This window comes from Myxine glutinosa, chromosome 3 (genome assembly GCF_964187855.1).
Source record: "Myxine glutinosa chromosome 3, kmMyxGlut1.1, whole genome shotgun sequence".
NCBI classification, from domain to species: Eukaryota; Metazoa; Chordata; class Myxini; order Myxiniformes; family Myxinidae; genus Myxine; species Myxine glutinosa.
Genome location: NC_136263.1, coordinates 82,174,896 through 82,196,904, shown reverse-complemented (window position 1 = coordinate 82,196,904; position 22,009 = coordinate 82,174,896). Strand labels below are relative to the sequence as shown.

General features: G+C 41.2%; 1 protein-coding gene across 2 annotated transcripts in view; it reads right to left on the bottom strand.

The window, feature by feature from the left end:
- The window catches only part of LOC137423417 (rab11 family-interacting protein 4), a 70,400-nt gene that overhangs the window by 5,354 nt on the left and 43,037 nt on the right, over nucleotides 1–22,009 (bottom strand). For both annotated transcript variants that reach the window (XM_068110561.2, XM_068110562.2), the window contains 6 exons: nucleotides 8,223–8,326; nucleotides 7,453–7,593; nucleotides 4,152–4,233; nucleotides 2,924–3,061; nucleotides 1,640–1,786; nucleotides 1,339–1,482 (listed from right to left, as the gene is read on the bottom strand). In XM_068110561.2, coding sequence (XP_067966662.2) covers nucleotides 1,339–1,482; nucleotides 1,640–1,786; nucleotides 2,924–3,061; nucleotides 4,152–4,233; nucleotides 7,453–7,593; nucleotides 8,223–8,326 — 756 coding nt within the window. The remainder of the gene's footprint in view (nucleotides 1–1,338; nucleotides 1,483–1,639; nucleotides 1,787–2,923; nucleotides 3,062–4,151; nucleotides 4,234–7,452; nucleotides 7,594–8,222; nucleotides 8,327–22,009) is intronic.

The following is a 22,009-nucleotide window of genomic DNA, read 5'->3' as shown; positions in this document are numbered from 1 at the left end:
CACACACACACACACACACACACACACACACACACACACACACACACACACACACACACACACACACACACACACACACACACAATTTATTTTATGACTTGCAGATTGATACGAGCTGCTTCCAAGGCAGTCTGCAACACAGACAAAACTGTACCACCATCGAGTGCAGACGAGTCAACACAACACATACGTGTTCACGCACGCTCATGGAGGAGGCAAATCAAAATGGGGAGAGTTCAACACAACAACAATAATAAGTTGTTGCTTCTCTACTCAAGAAGTAGTGAAGGCCTGAGTCTATAAAGGGATAACCAGACATGGCATTGGAAAAACGGGAAAATTATGAACAGGGAGCTTTTAATAAGTATGAACGTATGGGTGGGATAATTTAATTAAGGGTAAGGGGAAGTGGGTGTGATAAGTATTCAAAGGCCATATGAACAACCAAATAGGGAACAAAGTCACTTTTAACACCACTTAATGATGCAACATGGCACAAAGTACCAGTTTATGAATTCAGCTCTTCTTTTATCAGTTTTTTTTTATTCCATGAATGAAATCGTAAATTTCCATAATACTTTTTTTAAATTTTAATTAATGGGCTTTAAGCTTGTATATGACAGAACTGTGCACTTGTTTTGATTAAATGGAGAGTATCTGAAGTTCACCACAAAACACGATCAAGTTTGGGTGCAAAATGATAAAGCAATTACTGTATGTAATATATATCGTGGGGATTCGTCAGCTTATGAAGATCGATGAACGTCACATAAAAGGCTTAAAGTGCAGCCTTATTATCAATTCACACAAAGCACTTTTAAAACAGATGGATAATAGGTTTATGCTCCGTTAGCTATTACCAGCTTGTATCCAATCTATTCCTTTATACGACATGAAAATGTTAAAAAGGGCATTTGCATTTGCACAGTTTGGGGCATGAGCAAATCGGTGGCCGAAGTAGATCAGACTTACATTTTAGGATGGTTTAGACTCGGTGGATGCAAAAAAAAGCTTGAAAAGAGGGACTTTTTAATTGGCTGGATCGACAGATCTGTCCTGAGACTGTTGGATATGGCTTCAAACCATGAAAGCAATAACAGGAAAAGCTCTACAATAAAGCAAGAATAGAAAATAAACTATGTACTCACATGATGAGATTCCAGGTTCAAGATCTATAGATTGATTTTATCCGATACCCCCTAGTGTCTTTGTCCGAGATGTAGAGCAGACGTTATTAATAAACAAAGTCTTATATCATTGTTCAAATAAATGAACGAGTAAATGTCTAAGCTCAAGGTTTGCACAAATTGAACTGCTCACAAAGAATTGCAGCTTTACCTCGTCCTTGGAAGCAGAATCGATCTCCGCAGCAAGGGACTGAAAGCGAGGTGTGGTCGAGCACAGAGATTTGGCTTCCTGGATACTAAAGCCGATGATCTGCCCGTGAAGATCCTCATTCTGTTCCTTGAACCTCCGCAATTCCTGCGATTATGTGGATCAGATTTAGCACCAAAAATGTCAGGACAAACACCCGGAACCATCAATTGGTATTATCACATATTCGCTGCCAAACCCCTTCGAGATATACAATCACCCACGATTTTAATCCACTTGGCATTTTCAACTTCCGTACGCACACCTGTTTCAGTCGTTGAACCTCGTTCTCAAATTCCAAGTCGTGCGGCCGACCGATTTCGCCCGAGCTAGAAAACCGGCGTCGCGCTCTGCCGGTCTCATGCCTCAACAACTGCAGCTGTTCCAGCTCACGACGCAAGCCTTCAATCACCTGCGATCAACATGGTCCACCATTGCAGTCGAATGAGAAATACTACTGAGCAGCATAATTGCACAACATACATGTTGTGGGTATTTTCTTTTCATCCTAAGTACAGTTGACTTTATCGTGTTCATTCAAGAAACGTGGTTGAAATGTAGCACAACAGTTTGAAAACAACAACACTGCCATTGTCTTTGGCAACAATGAATTTCACCCAACCACATTCCGTTCTCTGTTCTCCACCTGGCTCAAGTAGGATACATGAGTTGATGCAAGGCGAATGTACTGTTTAGTTTGCATAATAGACCAAAAGTGTTTTTTTTGTTCCCATGAACATTAGAACCGTGTAAGAGCTGACACATGGTGACTTTGGGAGAGGTGACCATGGGGTCATCATTTTTATAATCACCCGAGTGTATATCATTGTGTGATGATGATGTTCACTCCAGCATCATCAGATGCATTTTGATGCCGAAGCAGTTTCTTGACTATTGGGCACAATCCTGGTCGGGTCGCCCCTCCTACGCAGGATACTCGAATGGCTCATTCATCCCAGCAAGCTGGTACTCATTTTGCCAACCTCGAAATGATGACAGGCTGAGTCGACCCACCTGGTGTTAATTCAGCGATCGACCGGGATTCGAACCCAGGATCCTAGGATCCCAAGCCGGCATCCTAACCGCTAAGTGAACACCAGGCACATATATCATTGTGTAATAAACAAAATCTATCATTGCATTTAGGAGAATTATAACCATCAATGCAAATAAACAAATAAATCAAAGTTGAACAGACAGTTAGTTGGTTGTTGGCGAGTATGCTAAATTATTTGGTGTTAATGTAAGATCGCAATCTTATATGAAACAAAATCCAGACTATATTAAGTGGCCATCATCTAATAAACAAATATGGCACAGTAGGCTCTTGTTAAAAACCATTAATCGAAAATTAATTTATAAAATAATAAAGAAGACAAAAACACAATTAACAATAAAAAGGGTTTTTTTTTTAAGCAACCATATCAGCAAAAGTGTTCATTTTCAAGCGTCAACATTCCTCAGAAATCAATGACTCATTCCCTTCCTTCCCAATTGTGACTTGAATGTTTTACTTGAGTGAAGAGCAAGGCCGACTCCATTATCGCACCTCTTGTGTCGTCTCTTTGTCTTGTTGGTGACTCTGCCTTGTGCGATGCAACATCTCAGATAGTTCTTTGGTGTGGCGGGCATCATCTTGCAAGCGCCGGGCCAGCCCTTCAAGCCGTCCCAGTAGGTCCTGGTTAGTCTGTAACCCATATGTGTGAAAAGGTGAGGAATGAAAAAAATTAACTGGTTAAGAATGAATGAATGAATGATCGTTTTAAGGCCATTTTCCCCGCTAGAGCGGGGGTTAGCCTTGCGGGCCCCATGACAATCATGGTTCCCTGTTTGAGGCAATGTTTTTATGGCTGGATGCCCTTCCTGACGCCAACCCTTGGTCACGCTCTTACGATGCGCAGGGATACGGTGTACCTATTCTAAGTCTGGGTACACATCGTGATCATTCATCCAAGCAAGCTGGTACTCAATTTGCCGACCTCTGAAGGATGACAGGCTGAGTCAACCCCCCTGGCGTTAATTCAGCGATCGACCGGGATTCGAACCCAGGATCCTAGGATCCCAAGCCGGCACCCTAACCGCTAAGCCAACACCAGGCTGGTTAAGCAGCTGTTATTTTGACTTGAGAATGTGCAAATGTAGACTAAAATGGTGTGGACATCTTGAAAAGAATGGAGGAAAGAATGGAAAAAGGATATGCCAAAGTAGGATAAACAGTAGAAGTCCCCTGGATAGACCAAGAACCATATGGAAGTAAACAGTGGAGAAGGATCTCTGATGGGAGAATGACTATGGAAGAAGCGCAACATCTAGCTCAAGATAGGAAAGGGTGGACAACTGTGGTTTGGACCTTACGCTGCATAGCAGTGGGAAAATAAAGCCATGCAGTCCTGAAGTTCAGTGAAGGACAAAGAAAAGACAAACTAGTGAGCAAGGGATTTAGTCAGTTCCGATCCCAATAAAGTTATCCCAGCACGAGAGAAATGGCTGAACCATAGGTATGTGGTTAGGCACAAATCCCTTGCAAGCTTATGTGATCAAACTACATCCAGAAGCAGAAAGAACAATCATGTGGACATCTCTAAGTGCAGAATTCTAGGAAAGTGCATCATAAGCCGACAGCAAAAATACAGAGTACCTAATCCTCTACTGATTGTTCCGAAGCTGAATAAACATTTTGTATACAAAAATGGCAAAGGGGCCCCTTTTGGTGGCAATGTCTCGTTTCCTTCTAGTCAATTGTCAAAAACAGACGCAAGACATGATTTAGTACAAACCTCTTCCAGTTTCTGGGTGTGTACTTTGAGATACCCGACAGATAGAGAGAGCTCGGCGTTATCATCGTCCAACTGTTGTATCCTGGTGAACGGTAAAAAGAGTGGGTGTGGGGCGGAGGGTTGCGATGAAGGGGTAAAGACAAGGGGGAATTAGGTTCAAACTCGGGATAACTGAAAAGTAAATAAATATATAAACCTTTACACAAGTACATAATTTGTGTACAATTCAAAATAAACATCAATGACAACTATAACTACACCAAGTCAATCATGTTGTACACAACCTTCAATTCATTCATTTCAAAAGTCTGACTTTTTTACATGACGGCCATCAAGGAAACATGACAAATACCCCGGTCAAAGTCGAAGCACGGCGAGGAGGGAAAATTAGATCTTTTACAACAATTCCAGGAATGGCAGCAATGAACTTTGGGATCAAAAGTCGATATTAGTGATTTGGAAAGTTGTTGTGCCCTGCAGAACAACTTGCAGGCAGGAACTGTACATTATAAAGCAAAAAGTAGATCCAGGTGGGGTGCGAAGGTTCAGTGCTCGCTGTTGGGTGTTGTAACTGTACCATTCTTCTACTGTGGGAGGATTGAGTGACCATAAGCACATCTCCTTCAGATGACCCAAGCACGCTCATTAGGATTCAACTCTGGAGATCCTGCAGACCAGGCCTTGCATGTGACGTGGTCCTGAAGTGCAGCGTTGGCCACATGTGTATGAGGTGGACAGACATTGTCATCCATAAATATCAAGTTAGGACCTTACTGTTGTGCCAGAGGAACGACTCCCAAATGATTACAAGATCAGTTGTTCAGACAACTTGAATACCTGGGTTGTTAGGGTATTATAATGCAAGTTCTCCGACGAGGAACTTCAACGCAGGAGGCCACGAGGCCCATCAAAGCCTGCACAGTGATTGCCAACCCATGGTTGTTTGTCCGTGCTCCATAGTTTTTAAATGCCGAGTGTCAAGTAAAGAAGGAGCATATACCACTTTAAAAATCCTTGGTACGACTCAGCCAGGGTTCGAACCACCGACCTCCCAGATTTTGAGCAGGCGCTCTAACCATTAGGTTGACAAGATAATTATCACGGGGGATGGGATGACCTGAACGAGCTCTCTCCATGAACATTAAATGTCCAGTCTGATGGTACCATGTCAGTGCCATAGAAATAACAGTACTGAGAAGCAATGGCAGGCTGAGTACAAACATAACCTGTGCAAAATACCCCCTTTGAACCATCCTGCGGCACGAGCAACCTCGTTTGTTGTTAAATTGCGCTTAGCAATTCTTAAACTGACGGAGCACACGAATTGCCAATTTCTAGACATCGTTGACATGGGTCATGTGCGGACCTGTACCTAGATTATATGAAAGGTGATTTGCTCAATTGTGATTCAAGATTGCTCAGTCAAGGCGAGAATAATTGTAACATTACATGTTGTACGTCAAATTTCCTGATTGCGGTTCTTTCCTCAACAACTATTGCATGAATGCACATGACCAAGAAATTTAGGAACTCCGAATCCACAAATTACTTGCAAAAATCAAAAACTTTTCAAGTATATTGGTTGGTCTTGTGCGTTATTATGTCTGTTTGTCTGTTAATGGCCCACAGTTCACAATTTTAAACCGATATTCGCGAAACTTCACCAGATGGTAGAGTCGGTCATAGGAAGAAGCCTATGGATTTTGAGGTCATCTTGAGGTCAAATTTCTAAAATTGCCATTTTTTATCTGATCAACTTGAAAATTGAACGAACAACATTTGCATAATATAAAAATATATAACCACCTTTAGAGGCCATTTTTCCCCGCAAAGCGGGGGTTGGCCTTTTTCGGGAACCGTGGTTGTTGTTGTTTTTTGGTCCCCTTTTTGAAGCAATGTTTTACGGCCGGATGCTCTTCCTGACGCCAACCCTTTTTGCCGCCTTTAACGACAAACAGGGAATTACCAGTGAACTGGTACTCAATTAGCCGACCTCGGAAGGATGGCAGGCTGAGTCAACCCCCCTGGCGTTAATTCAGCGATCGACCGAGATTCAAACCCAGGATCCTAGGATCCGAAGCCGGCACCCTAGCCGCTAGCCCAACACCAGGGTCCATAATGCATCTGCATAATGAGTCACTAAATTTGGAAACCAACTATTTGAGGTCAAAAGGTCGAAGGTCAACTCAAGGTTAAACTTCAAAAATCAATTTTTATCTGTAAAACTGTCAATTTTCATCTGATTGACCTGAAAATTAAATAGCAATTGTACAGTGCCTCACTGAATTGGGAAACCAACTATTGTTATGGTCAAAAGGTCAAAGGTCAACTCAAGTTCAAACTCCTAATATCAATTTTCATTTGAAAAATCATCAATTTTAATCTGACCTGAGCTTTGATTGAGATTGTCAATTTAAATCTTAATGAAATGGACAATTTGATGTATCCATGGCAACCTTTTTTGGGGGGCGGGGTGGATTTTGCAAGTATCATGCTCTTCATGACGTCTTTTTGTTTTGCAGTTTAAAAGTTGTTGATTTTTTTTTTTTGTGGAGAGCATAATTTCTTGCACCTGATTATTTGATTTACTGAAATGCATATGCTTTTTCCTTTTATAGGCTTTACCTGCACCTGGTTTTATCAAGCACGGGTGTCAGATAGGTCATAACCTCCCAAACAGTCGACACCGACAATACCACACCTACCCCACTGCCCTCTTGCACCCCCACTGAGTTTCCCCAATAAATGTCATACAGACACTGCAAATTGCAATTCTCATAGAAGTTTCCACTCTGGTAAGAAAAGCATTCAATTAGACAGTTATTCACTGCTTGTTTGGCCCTACAAGGCTTGTGCATAAGTCTCCAAATACTATTCGATTGAAATTACACCAATATATCCTACAAATTGGTAACCTCGTATACTGAGGCTAAAAGCCTGTATATAATAGCGTGAGGGGAGTGGATCCTCGCCTGTGGTGATTGTAAAAGCTCCGATATTTATACTCCAAGGCATTGTGATGAAATTGCTTGCAAAGAATGTCAATAGTCCAACTTCAAAAGCAATACAAATCAAACCAAACAAAAACAATGACCGGCACTGCGTAAATTTCCCCTTTTAATAGTCTAGTTGAGATTTGACGTGTCGTCGGACAGCGCATGGGAGCGCAGGACTGCCACCCAGTGGCTCGACGATATCGCCACGCGGAAAACAAAAAACGACCAAGTATTTTCACCGGCACCGGTCAAGGTGTCACAGAACACCATGTGTAGCATCAGGTTGCCCAGAAAACACGAATCACCTTGAAGTCATGCTGCTGGCTTTTTCTGACGCATCCCTCTCAAACTTGAGCAGAGTTTCACGATGCTTCCGTTCTTCCTCCAATGCAATCTCCTCTGCACCGCTCTCCTGTTCTTTCAACTGTTCCTCCAGCTCGTGCGTTCTGCTCATTTTAAGAGAGTTTGGGGAAGCGGAAAAGGGGGACTTCATCAACTCCAAATAATTATTGGAACAAAATGCAGGGCATCAGGAAAAATAATAATATGAAATAAGCGGGATAGAGGCAGCCCAGCGGTGAGGACATTGGATTAACATCTCAGGAAGGCAACGGCATTAAGGATTTTCATCCCATGCTTCTTGAATCAAAGCCCGTATCAGGAGAATGATCACATCCCAATCAGAATGTCAGTAAAAATCCAGCTGGGTCATTAACAACCTTCAAAGAGAAGGGTTAATATGCCCGCCCTTCCTCGTACGATATAAATGCGACACTGGAACCCACACTGCGGTCGATTCTCAATGCCCCCTGGGCAACTTGTGATGGGCACCAAGATGCGCCCTTTGAAAATACAGCATTACCCAAACATAGCCCCCAAACTGAACAGGAAAAAGCAATGAAACACTAACCTGATGACATTGCAAAGCAATTGCACTTTGGAAATATAGATCAGATTGCTTTTTCCCTTAGGATTCCTAAACGGCAAGAGCAGTGATGCTACCTCAGTTAAATTTAACAATTTTAAAATCGCACTTAGTCCAGGTGCAAAATTCCAAGATCATTGCATCACTCACCTGAGGACGAGCTGCTTGTTCTCATGTGCCAGCCTGTTTTGAATTCCTTCACTTTCAACGGAATCGGATTCCAATTCCGAAACCTTCCTCTCCAAGGTGCTCAGCTGACGTGCAAACAATCAAGTCGTCAGCGAGACAATAAGGAATGCATTGGGCAGCAAGTTATGGACTCTCAAAGTCTTGCATTAAAAGCCTCCAGGATGTTGTTTTCATTTCCCAATTTACTTTACACATTTATAAACTTGCTAATGATGCAAAACAAAGTTACATTCTTCCTCATAACTTTAATGAATCCAAATTTGATCCTTGTCTCGAGGAAAAAAGAAAAATCTAAAAGATCAAGCACGCATTATCAGATTCTCAACAACAAGTATCATGGAGAGAAGTAGTACTCCACGTAGAGGGTTGACATGGGGAACAAAATGGCCGCCACATAAAACGTGTACAAAGTGATATGCTGAGAAGATGATATGGAGTGATGATATCAACCTTTTTAAGGCCATGCCTTTTATTCTCGAGTGTTTTATGAACTACTAAGACTTAAACAGACTCCAGAATACATTGCTAAAGTACCACATTAAATGATGGCCAAGTCACACAATTGTGCTTCTTCCTCTTCATATCCTCCATTCAAAAACAATGTTAAACTGTTTCCCAACCTAACACAATTACGGCTGAAGCGATTAAGGTGATTCCAACGTGAGGAAGTTTTACATTTGTTGTGGGATTGTGATGGAACAACGTCAAATTATGTCGTGATGGTAATTCATGAGAATTGTGGTATCGTAATGTGGTATTATTCCTAACCCGTTTTTTTTTTTCATCCCTGTTTTTAATTTTTTTTTTCTTGAGATTTCAACCCTCTGTTTTTAGATCATTAGTTTTTGGCTTTTTTGAGATTTCATCCATGTTTTTAGATTTTTTTGAGGGCGGGGGGGGGGGGGTTTGAGGGGGGCGTTTCACCCGTTTTTGTTTGTTTGTTTTTTTCGTTTGAGATTTCATCCCTATATGTTTTTAGATTTTTATGTTTTTTTTGGGGGGGGGGGGGGAGGGGTTTTGAGATTTCGTCCGTTTTTAGATTTAAAAAAATTTAAGTTTTTTTTTATTTAATTGCTTTTTTGAGATTTCATCCCTCTGTTTTTAGATTTTTTTTGTATAATCGCACTCCTCCCATGTTTTATTTTCATCACTTCCCATTCCGATGAATTTCAACTTCCATTAAAATGTGACATTTCATGCAATTTGTTAGCGTGCTGTTTTTAATCCTTGTTCCAATGCTTATTTCATTTTGATGTCCTCGTCCCAGCTACTGGACATCAGGACAGCAAACGAGCAGCTGTTAGTCTGGGTTGTGCTCCCATTGCCAGACAAGTCTCATTCACTCTAAAATATAGTCGTACAAGCATGGCAGAATTTACTCGACAGCATTGGTAAGGCAGATGGACTCGTATATCACAAACTTGCTTTACAATAGGCAGAAGACTGATGTGCAACAACATGACAATGAAATTGGCAACACACAAAGTTAATGATCCACAATTTAAAAAAATTGTACATTCGGTACATGTTGGGGAGGCTCATCATCATAAAAGATGATTGTTTCACGGATTTGGATTTCACAGGCCGACAGAGGCAGCTCGTGTTTGAAACATGTGCATCGAGCAGCCCTAAATTCTCATTCCCATGTTGCGACAGATTTTGACCTTTAATGTATGTAAATTCGAAACTGCCCCGTTGAAAACCTTGTAAATTGCAACAATAAAAAAGAATGAAAAACAAATGCAAAATATTGGTCAATGCAACTGGGATGGCGGTGAGTGGCCATATAGAACAAATGGCCACATAATCAAGGTCATTGAATATCACAAAATATTACTATGCGCACCTAAATGCAGAGTGATGCGATTTCACAAGATGGTTGGCCACAAGGTTCACTGGTTAGCAAACATAGATCGAAGGTCAGATCAGGCCATCTAAGGACGATGACCTGTCTGTCAACACAAACCTTTTCCAATGTAAAAATATCCAGACACCAGACCAATGTCGTGGGTGCTGTGGTACCAACTCCATTCTGGAAGGTTTAAATACGAATGTTTGCCAGGGCAAAACCTTCATTTTGCAACCGATTTTGACCTCTGACCCCTGTATAATCCTGACAAAAAAAAAAAACACTAATCTGAAATGTTTCCATGCACTAGGCTTCCCTATCGGGGCTGAGAAAGCACCTTTGTACCAAATTTCATGTCTATTGACTGGCAACAGGAACATAAAAGACAATGTGTGATTTTTTTAAAGTGTTTCATCTATGACCCGTTAAAATCTGAATGGAATCCTAAATTAACAAAGCAGTCTGGGTATATTGGATCAAGGTAATTTCCCCCCTCAGTAGGAGAAGGTGACTGCATTGTCCAGCACGTACATAGAGAACTGTGTAGCTCAGTTTAGTCCGCCATCATTTGCTCAATCCTCGACAGACGGTCACTCACAGTTTACGGGGTCATAGCGATCGGCTTTCCTTGCTTCGGAAAGAGTGGCCTAATTTGGGGTCCAGCAATGTTTACTCGGCTGCCGACCTCAGTCAACTGCATTAGGAAGCTCTGGCTGTGGCAGCAACATCTGGTCTCTGATATAACCAGCAAGGCAAGGAAAGCAGCTCTCCAGCCATGCGGCACCCTTAGCTGTGTGGCTCTAGATGTTCTCCGGGGCTCTTGCAACTTTGGCAAGCAGAGTCTGCTATGCCTCATTTACCCTCATTCATCCAATTGAAATTGTAACGAGACCGGTCTCCCTCAGGGTTTAACCAAAAACTGCCAGAGGTAAACTCTGCAGAATAGGCTGAGCGGGAGATGCGATCAGGCGCTGTGCTCGAATTTATTTAATTTACTTTGCATGTCAATATTTAAAATGATAATTTGGTGACACTGGAGGTGTAAATTCCACCCCAAAAACCACAATGACATGGGTTTAAAATATAAAATAAAAACATGGGCAATTTCATTTCAGCCAAGGGAAGGTGATGCAACAATCAACTAGAACGGCACTCAGTAGAGCGCATACCTCCGCCAGGCTGAACAGTTTATGTTTTGCATCCCACTGATAGGCCGGATCCAAATCTGGATTTTCACCAAAATCTAATCAATTCATCCTCATCACACACCCAATCTGTCCACGAAGTTTCGTCCGAATCCGTCCATAACCTTTAAAGACATCCTGTTCGCAGATAAGACAAACAGATAAACAGGGGTGAAAGCATAACCTCAGTTCACCTTTGGTGGCAGAGGTAATGAGACCGCTTAATCTAGATAAAGACGGACTCAACGCCCATCTTACAGCTAAATCTTACGCCAACGGACTTATACGGGAGCACAAGACAAAGCAGGGAGAAGGAGAAAGAAAGACAATGGAGGTAGAGATAATGTCCTTCCCTCTTGGCACCGGGATGGTGCCACATGGAGGCGAGCTGGAGGTGGCTCATCCGAGGAGTTGTACCACGGTCCATACTCTCCTGATCGCAGGCTTATGACCCCAACTCATAGGTTGGTGAACCAAAGTTCGAAAGAAATGCAACAGCCAATGGTCACATCTGACTCGGTGATGCAATGGTTAGAGCATCTGCTCTGAGTTTGGGAGGTCAGATGTTTCAAACCCCACCGAGGCATACCAAAGACTTCAAAAATGGTACATGCTGCTTCCCCGTTTGATATTCAGCATTTTAAAGGATGGAGCATAAACAACAATAGGTTAGCAACCATGGTGCAGGCTCGATAGGCCTAATGGCCACCTTCTGTGTTTAACCTCCTTGTAAGGGAACTCATTATGTAGCATATGAACTCTTGGAGTACAGCAGAACAAAAAAAAAAACATTAATTTTGTCAAAAACAACTCCATGGCAACTTAATTTGTGGCATGCAGGCCGAAAACAGAACGCAGACATCACCTCTTGAGAAACTGTCAACCCATATTCCTTTGAAGGGTGACGTCATACCATATCCTGTCCAGCATGAAGAAAGGACAAAACAGTTATGCTTTCAGAGGCCATGCAATGGAGTGAGCAGGGACATAGCTCAGTGGTATTTATTTGATTTGTCTATACCAGGTCAAGGCTCGTGCGAGAGCTAGAATATAGATAGAATATAGAATACACAGCAGAACAAAAGCAACAGTAAATAAGGAGTGGGGGGGGGGGGGCAGCAAAAGCAGGGTTTAAGGACAAAATAAAGGGAGACATGGACGAATAAAGGGTGTGGGGAGGAATGAGGGGTAGAGGAGGGCACGTGGGTGTAAAAGACGGATACAGAAGCAAACTCTCTTAGGAGGGAAAAAACTGGAAATTTAGGAGGTGGGCTTGGGTGTCGGTGTCGGGGGTTAACAGGGGTAGAAAAGATCATGGTTGTAAATTGGGGTTGATCTGAGATGGTGGTGAACAGCCGTCTTGAAGACCTGGAGGAAAGAATGAGATTGAAGAGAATTTGGAAGTTGGTTGCACAGGCAGGAAAACAAGAGGCAACAAAGATCCTGGATTTTGGGAGTTTCACCAGAAAAGGATTGTTGGTGGACCGGGTGCCATCTGCAGAAACCTGGAGGAGGCGGTGTAAGGACACGGAAAGAGCAAAGGGTACAAGACCAAGAAAGGAGGCGGAAGAAGCCAGAGACCACCGACCTGTCTGTGAAGAGAAAGTGATAGACTCGGCTTCATTGAGGGAGATTCCAATGATCTTTACGGCCTTGATTTCCACAGCCTCGAGCCGAGAAATGTGTGAGGCAAAAAAAGCACAACCCCCGAAGGGTAAGCAGTATTCCATCAAGCGACGGGTGAAGGCCTTGTAGGTGGATAGGAATTCAGGTGTGCTAACAAAGGACTTTATATGATGGAGGATGCCCAGTCAGTGACTGAATTTAGAGGCCAACGTAGAAATGTGGAGTGCTCAACAAGGATCATGGATGATAGTGAGACCCAGGAGTTTGAGTGACTGAACTCTCTCAAGAAGATTAAGATAGTAGATGGGAGGGTTTAGCAGATGAGAGAGATAGAGATAGAGATAGAGATAGAGATAGATCGAGAGATCGAGTGTGGGATTTCTCAGGATTGAAAGACATATTTTGTTTGCCAACATGCCGTAGTGTTTTGTCAACATCAAATGCTATCCACAGTTTCGATGTTTGACAGAGCTACTTCCTCCCAACGTTTTCACTTTTCTGCAGGTTTTCTATCAAGAAACAAAACAGAATTGATCGATCGTCATTACTGCACAGGAAAAAAACTCCACCTTTTTGGAATGATTGCCTTGTGTAATGGAATGGCCGACATCTACCAGAGCCCAAACACACATCCCTTCATTGCCTACTCCGTCACACGGTTTACTGGATACCAATCCCAAAAGACATGCAGCCTCAAGCTGTGATTACATATGGTATGAAGCCAGTCTTTGCATACCCTTTAAAAAAGGAGCAACACCGTTTTCTCAGGTTTACAAAATCGAGCGGATGCTGAGACCAATACACACTGGTCCTCCGTCCGAAAATATAACCCTCCTAAGGTGTTAAAACACCAGGAATATCCGTGGCTGGAGCCTCAAGACAAGGCACAATATCAGACTTTATGGCCTTTCAAAATTATTTCAAGGCAAGGAATGTGGCTCTGCTAGTTTTCAATTGACAAAAACTTGACTTTCTCCACGTCACAATCTTTTGACTGAGAGAACCACCTTTAGAGGCCATTTTTCCCCACAGAGCAGCGGTTGGCCTTTTTTGGGCACCGTGGTCCCCTTTTGGAAGCAATGTTTTACGGCCGGATGCCCTTCCTGCCACCAACCCTTGCGACACACAGGGATTTACCAGTGAACTGGTACTCAATTTGCCGACCTCAGAAGGACGACAGCCTGAGTCAACCCCCCTGGTGTTAATTCAGCGATCGACCAGGATTCGAGCTCAGGATCCTAGGATCCCAAGCCAGAACCCTAACCGCTAAGCCAACACCAGGCTAGATATCTTTTGACTGATAGGTGATGGACAAACTATTTTTGACCGATAGGTGATGGACAAACTATTTTTCAGTGTTGTCTAGAGCGATGCCTTTTCTAAATGCTGCCGATATAAAATCTTCCTGTTCAAGCTGATAAATTGTTTAGAAGTTGCATTACTTTGCCCGGCCATTGTTCCTGTTCACGAGCTTAAGGAATGAGTTCTCCACTGGGTTCAACAGGAACTTTGGACATGTGGTACGAAAATATTGTCATTTTGTCAAGAAGCACGCAGGACAATCAAGTAATTAAGTAGACATCTTCCACAGTCTCCTGCCAAAGAGTAGTAGTACGAGTGCTAACAATATCACAGGCACTTTCTGGATACTCATCCAACAAATTAGTTACAGGCGATATCGTTTGCAAAATGAGTCTTTGACTGTCGTGGAGGATCGATTGTGATCTAGATTATCTACCGGCACACTGGTGGTAAATACAGTACATCTTCTTTCTTCAACTTGGATCGGGAGAATACGCTTTCTTCATTGTCCGAGGATTTAACAGTTTTGGTTGCTGTTGATAGTTGAAGCCCCCAGTGCATGGTGCCCTTAACACCCCGAGGTTGTACAGTCTACTCACTAGATCCATTTTGCAGGTTCTTACGAAGACCATTAGGCCATGGTAGGTTTGTAAGAAGCACTTGTCTGCCAGAATTGTGCCAAAATTTTTTTTGCTAAAAGGAGAAGCGTCCGTCCATGTGTCACACTTCATTCTAATCTAAAGGGTTTCTGCCATTGTAGAATAATAAAAGTGGTACCGTTGGAAATCTAATAATAGGTTTACTTGAAACAAATATTCATGTATCTATAATGTTAAAGAGCCTGTTTTAAAAGCCCATCTTTCGGTATTCAAGAAGAAGAAGAAGCAGGACCTCAAGCTTTAACGTAGTGGTTCCTGCTGTCGTACAATAATAACAATGGTAATGTTGGAAAGGTAATATTCGATTTACTTGGTCAGAAAGCTGTTGGAAAGGGTACTGTAGATTTACTTGGACCACGAATTTCTATTGGTTTCATCAAAGGTGTCTGTTTTTAAAGCCCTCTTTCTGCGATGGAAGAAGAAGAAGCAGGAGAGGGATCATAATGCAGCGTTTCCCATGGTAACATTTATTATTCTATGACAGAAAGAACCTTTGGAAGGACAGAGCACAAAATTATACGTAGTATATAGCAATATTCCTTGGAACAATATGAAATATATAAAAAGTACCGGAAAGATTCACATAAACAACAACAGCCACCACGACAACTTTCTACTACAAATAGATGGGGTGTGTGTGTGTGTGTGTGTGTGTGTGTGTGTGTGTGTGTGTGTGTGTGTGTGTGTGTGTGTGTGTGTCATGGTTTTGTGGAATTCTACTGGAGCTCATGCGGAGTGTGAAACACCAAAATGATAATCATGATCTCCTGACTTGATTCGGCCAATTAGTCCAAGCACATCTGGGCTTGGTGAAAGGTAAGCTTGCTCAAGCACTACAGCAGGCAGGTGTGCTACAAGGCTGTGAAGACCAATGAAAATCTGGTCCAATGGATCAACAGGCCCTCTAATATAAAATATCCTTTTTCCATGTGTTTCAATTCATTTCACATCCTCATTGAGATTCACAGATAGACATGCAATATGTTTGTGAAGTACAACATGCTGCCTTTTGATTAAACGCATCAGGGAAGTGACAGGTAGGCACACCCCGTAATCATAAAAATGAGCAACTCCGCTTGACAACGTTATAGCTCAGCCACAGGGATATAATACAGGATGTATTGCAAAAACATTCTTCAATGTCAGTATGGTATGCCTTGTTCAGCCGTTCCACATTCACTCACCAACACTAAAAGTTTTTCAGCTAAAGCTTTATCCGACAGTCTTTTATACACAGATTGGTCCATTAAACGTCTCCTGTTATTGCATGAACTCTTTTTTACAATACGAGCTGGTTTTACCCGACCAATGCATCAGTCAGAACTGTTGTCACATGTGCACCACCGCAATGTGTTCATCATATGCAGGCAGTATCTCTTTATACCCCGAGACTGGAACTGGGACCACAAATCAATTATACAGTCATGTGAAAAAGTAAGTACACCCCATGTAAAGTTTTGACTTTTTCAACATATTTCAACATACAGCTAATTGATCTTCATTTCAACAATATTGAAAGATAAAGGTGATATAATATAACAAATATCATGAAACATTTACATTTTGTAATCCATTGTATAATTTATAGAAACATAAATGCAAATTTCGCATGTGGAAAAAGTAAGTACACCCTTGGCTCAAAAATGTGGTATTGCCCCCTTTGGCAGAAACAACCTCAAGTAGGCGTTTCTTATAACCGTCTACCAGTCTCTGACATCGACTGGGAGAAATTTTTGCCCACTCCTCCATGCAGAATTATTTCAGCTGTGCGATGTTTGAGGGGTTTCTGGCATGCACAGCTTGTTTCAAATCCCCCCACAACATCTCGATGGGATTTAGATCCGGACTTTGACTTGGCCATTCCAGAACCCTCCATTTCTTTCTTTTCAGCCATTCCTTGGTGGATTTACTGGTATGTTTAGGGTCATTGTCATGTTGCAAGGTCCACCTTCGGTTGAGCTTCAACTTTCCGACAGATGGCCTCACATTATCCTCAAGCACCCTCTGGTACAATGAAGAATTCATAGTGGATTCTATGATGGTGAGCTGCCCAGGCCCTGATGCAGCAAAGCTGCCCCAAACCATAATATTTTCACCACCATGCTTTACAGTTGGTATCAGGTTCTTGTGGTCAAATGCTGTCTTTGGTTTTCGCCAAACATGTCTTCTGGTACTGTGGCCAAATAGCGCCACCTTTGACTCATCTGTCCAGAGCACATTGTTCAAGAAGTGCTGGTCTTTGCCTCGGTGTTCATTGGCAAACTTTAGTCTTGCCCTGATGTTCTTTCTGGACAGCAAAGGTTTCCTCCTGGCACACCTCCCATGTAGATCAAATTTGTGCAGCCTCTTTCTAATGGTAGACTCGTGCACTTTGACATCAACAGTGGCAAGAGCTACCTGTGCGTCCTGTGATGACATTCTGAGGTTCTGAGAGACTTTTCAGCATCTTGCGGTCTGCTCTCGGGCTGAACTTGCTGGGGCAGCCTGGCATGAACAAGTTGGCAGTTGTTTGGAATCTTCTCCACTTGTAGATGATCTTCCGGACAGTCGAATGATTGATTTCAAATTGTTTGGAGATCTTTGTAAATCCCTTCCCAGACTCGTAGGCATCTATAACCTTCTTTCTGAAGGCCTCAGAGAGCTCTTTTGATCTGGGCATGGTGACGGCACACACTTCAACAACAAAGAGCAAACCAAACTAAATGTCTGAGGTTTAAATAAGACAGGTTCCTCCAAGATCCTCTCTAACGATGTGCGGATCATTTGCACCTGAGCTGGTGCACCTGATTCTAATTTTAGGTATTTGAAGTAGTGATAAATGGAGGGGTGTACTTACTTTTTCCACAAGCGAAATTTGCATTTATGTTTATTTAAATTATACAATGGACTACAAAATGTAAATGTTTCATGATATTTGTTATATTATATCACCTTTATATATCAATTTAGACATCTGAGCTGGTGTGAGCACGCCGTGTCACCTTTATCGATCAATTTTTCTCGGTGTGTACCCCAGTTTAGAATAGGTACACCGTTTCCCTGCGCATCGTAAGAGGCAACTAAGGGTTGGCGTCAGGAAGGGTATCCGGCCATAAAAACATTGCCTCAAAAAGGGAACCAAGATTGTCATGAGGCCCGCAAGGCTAAACCCCACTCTAGTGGGGAAAATGGCCTTAAAACGATCATTCATTCTTCATCTATCAATATTGTTGAAATGAAGATCAAATAGCTGTATGTTGAAATATGTTGAAAAAGTCCAAACTTTACATGGGGCGTACTTACTTTTTCACGTGACTGTAACTGCCAGCAATCTGCCTTTCAGCCATGTCAAACAAATTCTGTTTGAAACATCTCGACCAGGTTGTTGCAACGTGTCAAAATAGAGTTTTCAAACACATTAACATTGTTTGAAACTTCAAAACATCAATTGATTAATAAACATGTTATATCTTCACCAGACTTTGGTTTTTCACTAGAGCATGCTAATTTAATGGCGTCTGTAGCTTCAGCACCCAATGAATAAATTGCCATTTGTCAGAACCCCATATCTGCCTATGTAGTTGAAAGGGCAAGTCAGAGCAAGCTTCACGTGTGTGGTTCGAAAAGGCAAGTTGTTGTAAAAGGCTCAAACATTTCCTGAGATATTGTGCACCAGCCTGGTCACCGGCCATGTGATCAAAAAATACAAGAAGTTCCAAATCATCAGCAGGGTAGAATGAAACCAAGATGACGTACATTGAAGTCCGGGCTGAGAATGGCCTACAGGTACTCACCTCCAAGCCGTCTAGTCGAGGTTCGAATCCCGACTCAGCTATAAACTGTCATCCTGGCGTTTCATCAATTATGCCACCTCGCGGATGGACGTTAACCTGGGTGGCATTTGATGGTGGACGTTGAAGATCCTACGGTGTTCTTTGAGAGGAGTAGACGAGTTATCGCCAGCACCATGAAAAATAATTCCACATTCCAGCAAAAACTACTGCTGGGAAGGCAATGGCAAACCACCCAGTGCAACCCTTGCCAAGAAGCTGCTTCGGCAGAACTGAACCTGCCTTTGGGCAGAATACAAACACGAATATTAAAATCCCTTTTGCGGTTTCTCTGTGTTTACAAAAATCACTAGTCAGAAGTTATCAATTTAAAACAAGGCAGAATGTCATCCGTTGCAGTGAAATGAATTCACCACATGAAATCTATTCAAAATCAATTCACCACATTTGCTTTAAGAGCTACTTTCAAGCCTTAGTGGGTTTTTTTAAGAATGTACCTTTGTGCAATGAGTGAGCAGGGACGTAGCAGTAATGTGAAACACAGACATGGAGCAAATTCGGTGCTTTCATCAATTATTTGGCACAACATTCTGATGGAATATCCTATTATAAAGAACGTAGAGCATATTCAATACAGATTCTCCCGTGATGAAGCAGATTCTGAGGGCTTCTCTCTCACCGCAGGCAGGTAGGTGGTCTTTCTGTCTTCTACCGACTCCTATCTGGCCTAGCTCCCCCAGCTCTCTCTGTGCTCTGTCCCCCAAATATTCCGACAGGTCGCACAAGATCTGCCAGTAACCCTCTTATGGTTAAACTGCCAAAATCAAGGCACTCTGCTCACCTTCACTCTTTCATTCCTCTTTTCTCCTGCCTCTGGAACAAACTCTCTCATTCTCTTCAATCCCACTCCTCCCTCCAGGTCTTTAAAACAGCTGTTCAATGTTCACCACTATCTCTTATCTTCCCCCATCCAAAACCTTGTTCTTTTCTACCCCCGTTAATTCACCCCAAACCCACCTCCTTCAAATTTCGTTTTCTTTGCTGAAAGTCCAAGTAGCGGCCATCTTGTTTATCCCATGTACACGCCCCAGCCCTCTCCCTTCCACAGATTTCCTGATGTCCCAGTTCTCTACTGTTGCTGTGCTTCCCTCACTCTCTCCCTCTTGTCCCCCGCTCCCTTTATTATACGTTCTGTGTATTAGCTTTTACACAAGCCTCGACTTGGTATACAAAAAAGGTTCATTATTGGTATCATCATTATTATCCCCATGCTTTTTGAAACAAACAAAACAAAAAAAAAAGCAAACAACAACCAAAAAAAAAGGAAGGATATTGTAATCGGCTCAGTCTGTCTGTCTATCTCCTCCTAAATCTATCTATCTATCCCCTTTTAAATCGATCTATCTATCCCCTTATAAATCTATCCATCTCCTTTTAAATCTATCCATCTTCTTTTAAATCTATCTATCTTCTTTTAAATCTATCCATCTCCTTTTAAATCTATCTATCTTCTTTTAAATCTATCCATCTTCTTTTAAATCTATCTATCTTCTTTTAAATCTATCCATCTCCTTTTAAATCTATCTATCTTCTTTTAAATCTATCTATCTTCTTTTAAATCTATCCATCTCCTTTTAAATCTATCCATCTTCTTTTAAATCTATCCATCTTCTTTTAAATCTATCCATCTTCTTTTAAATCTATCTGTCTTCTTTTAAATCTATCTATCTTCTTTTAAATCTATCTATCTTCTTTTAAATCCATATATCTTCTTTTAAATCTATCTATCTTCTTTTAAATCTATCTATCTTCTTTTAAATCTATCTATCTTCTTTTAAATCTAACCATCTCCTATTAAATCTATCCATCTTCTTTTTAATCTATCCATCTTCTTTTAAATCCATATATCTTCTTTTAAATCTATCTATCTTCTTTTAAATCTATCTATCTTCTTTTAAATCCATATATCTTCTTTTAAATCTATCTATCTTCTTTTAAATCTATCTATCTTCTTTTAAATCTATCTATCTTCTTTTAAATCTAACCATCTCCTATTAAATCTATCCATCTTCTTTTAAATCTATCCGTCTTCTTTTAAATCTATCCATCTCCTTTTAAATCTATCCATCTTCTTTTAAATCTATCCGTCTTCTTTTAAATCTATCCATCTTCTTTTAAATCTATCTATCTTCTCCTAAATCTATCTGTCTATCTCCTTTTAAATCTATCTATCTTCTTTTAAATCTATCTATCTCCTCCTAAATCTATCTATCTATCCCCTTTTAAATCTATCTATCGATCCCCTTATAAATCTATCCATCTCCTTTTAAATCTATCTATCCCCTTTTAAATCTATCTATCTATCTTCTCCTAAATCTATCTGTCTATCTCCTTTTAAATCTATCTATCTTCTTTTAAATCTATCTATCTCCTCCTAAATCTATCTATCTCCTTTTAAATCTATCTATCTATCCATCTCCTTTTAAATCTATCCATCTCCTTTTAAATCTATCTATCTGTCCATCTCCTTTTAAATCTATCCATCTTCTTTCAAATCTATCTATCTCCTCCTAAATCTATCTATCTTCTTTTAAATCTATCTATCTTATTTTAAATCTATCTATCTCCTCCTAAATCTATCTATCTTCTTTTAAATCTATCTATCTTATTTTAAATCTATCTATCTCCTCCTAAATCTATCTATCTTCTTTTAAATCTATCTATCTTATTTTAAATCTATATATCTCCTCCTAAATCTATCTATCTATCCCCTTTTAAATCTATATATCTATCCCCTTATAAATCTATCCATCTCCTTTTAAATCTATCCATCTCCTTTTAAATCTATCTCCTTTTAAATTTATCTATCTTCTTTTAAATCAATCTATCTCCTCCTAAATCAATCTATCTCCTAAATCAATCTATCTCCTAAATCAATCTATCTCCTAAATCAATCTATCTCCTAAATCAATCTATCTCCTAAATCAATCTATCTCCTCCTAAAAAAAACAAAAAACATTGCCTCAAAAAGAGAACCATGACAATTACAACTACATGTGGGCAGGGTACAGCCCGAAGTGGAGATCGGTTTCTGAGGTTTGGGACATGGAATGTAGGGACAATGACAGGGAGATCAGGAGAAGTGGTGGAAGTATTGGTCAGAAGAAGAGTGGACATATGTTGTGTGCAAGAGACGAGATGGAAGGGAAGTGGTGTGAGAATGGTGAAGGGTAGGCAGGGACAGAAATACAAGTTTGTGTGGCAAGGGTGCCTGGAGGGCGTGAATGGTGTTGGTGTCCTGTTTTCTGAGGAGTTTGTAGACGGTGTGGTGAGTGTGACTAGAGTGAGTGATAGGTTG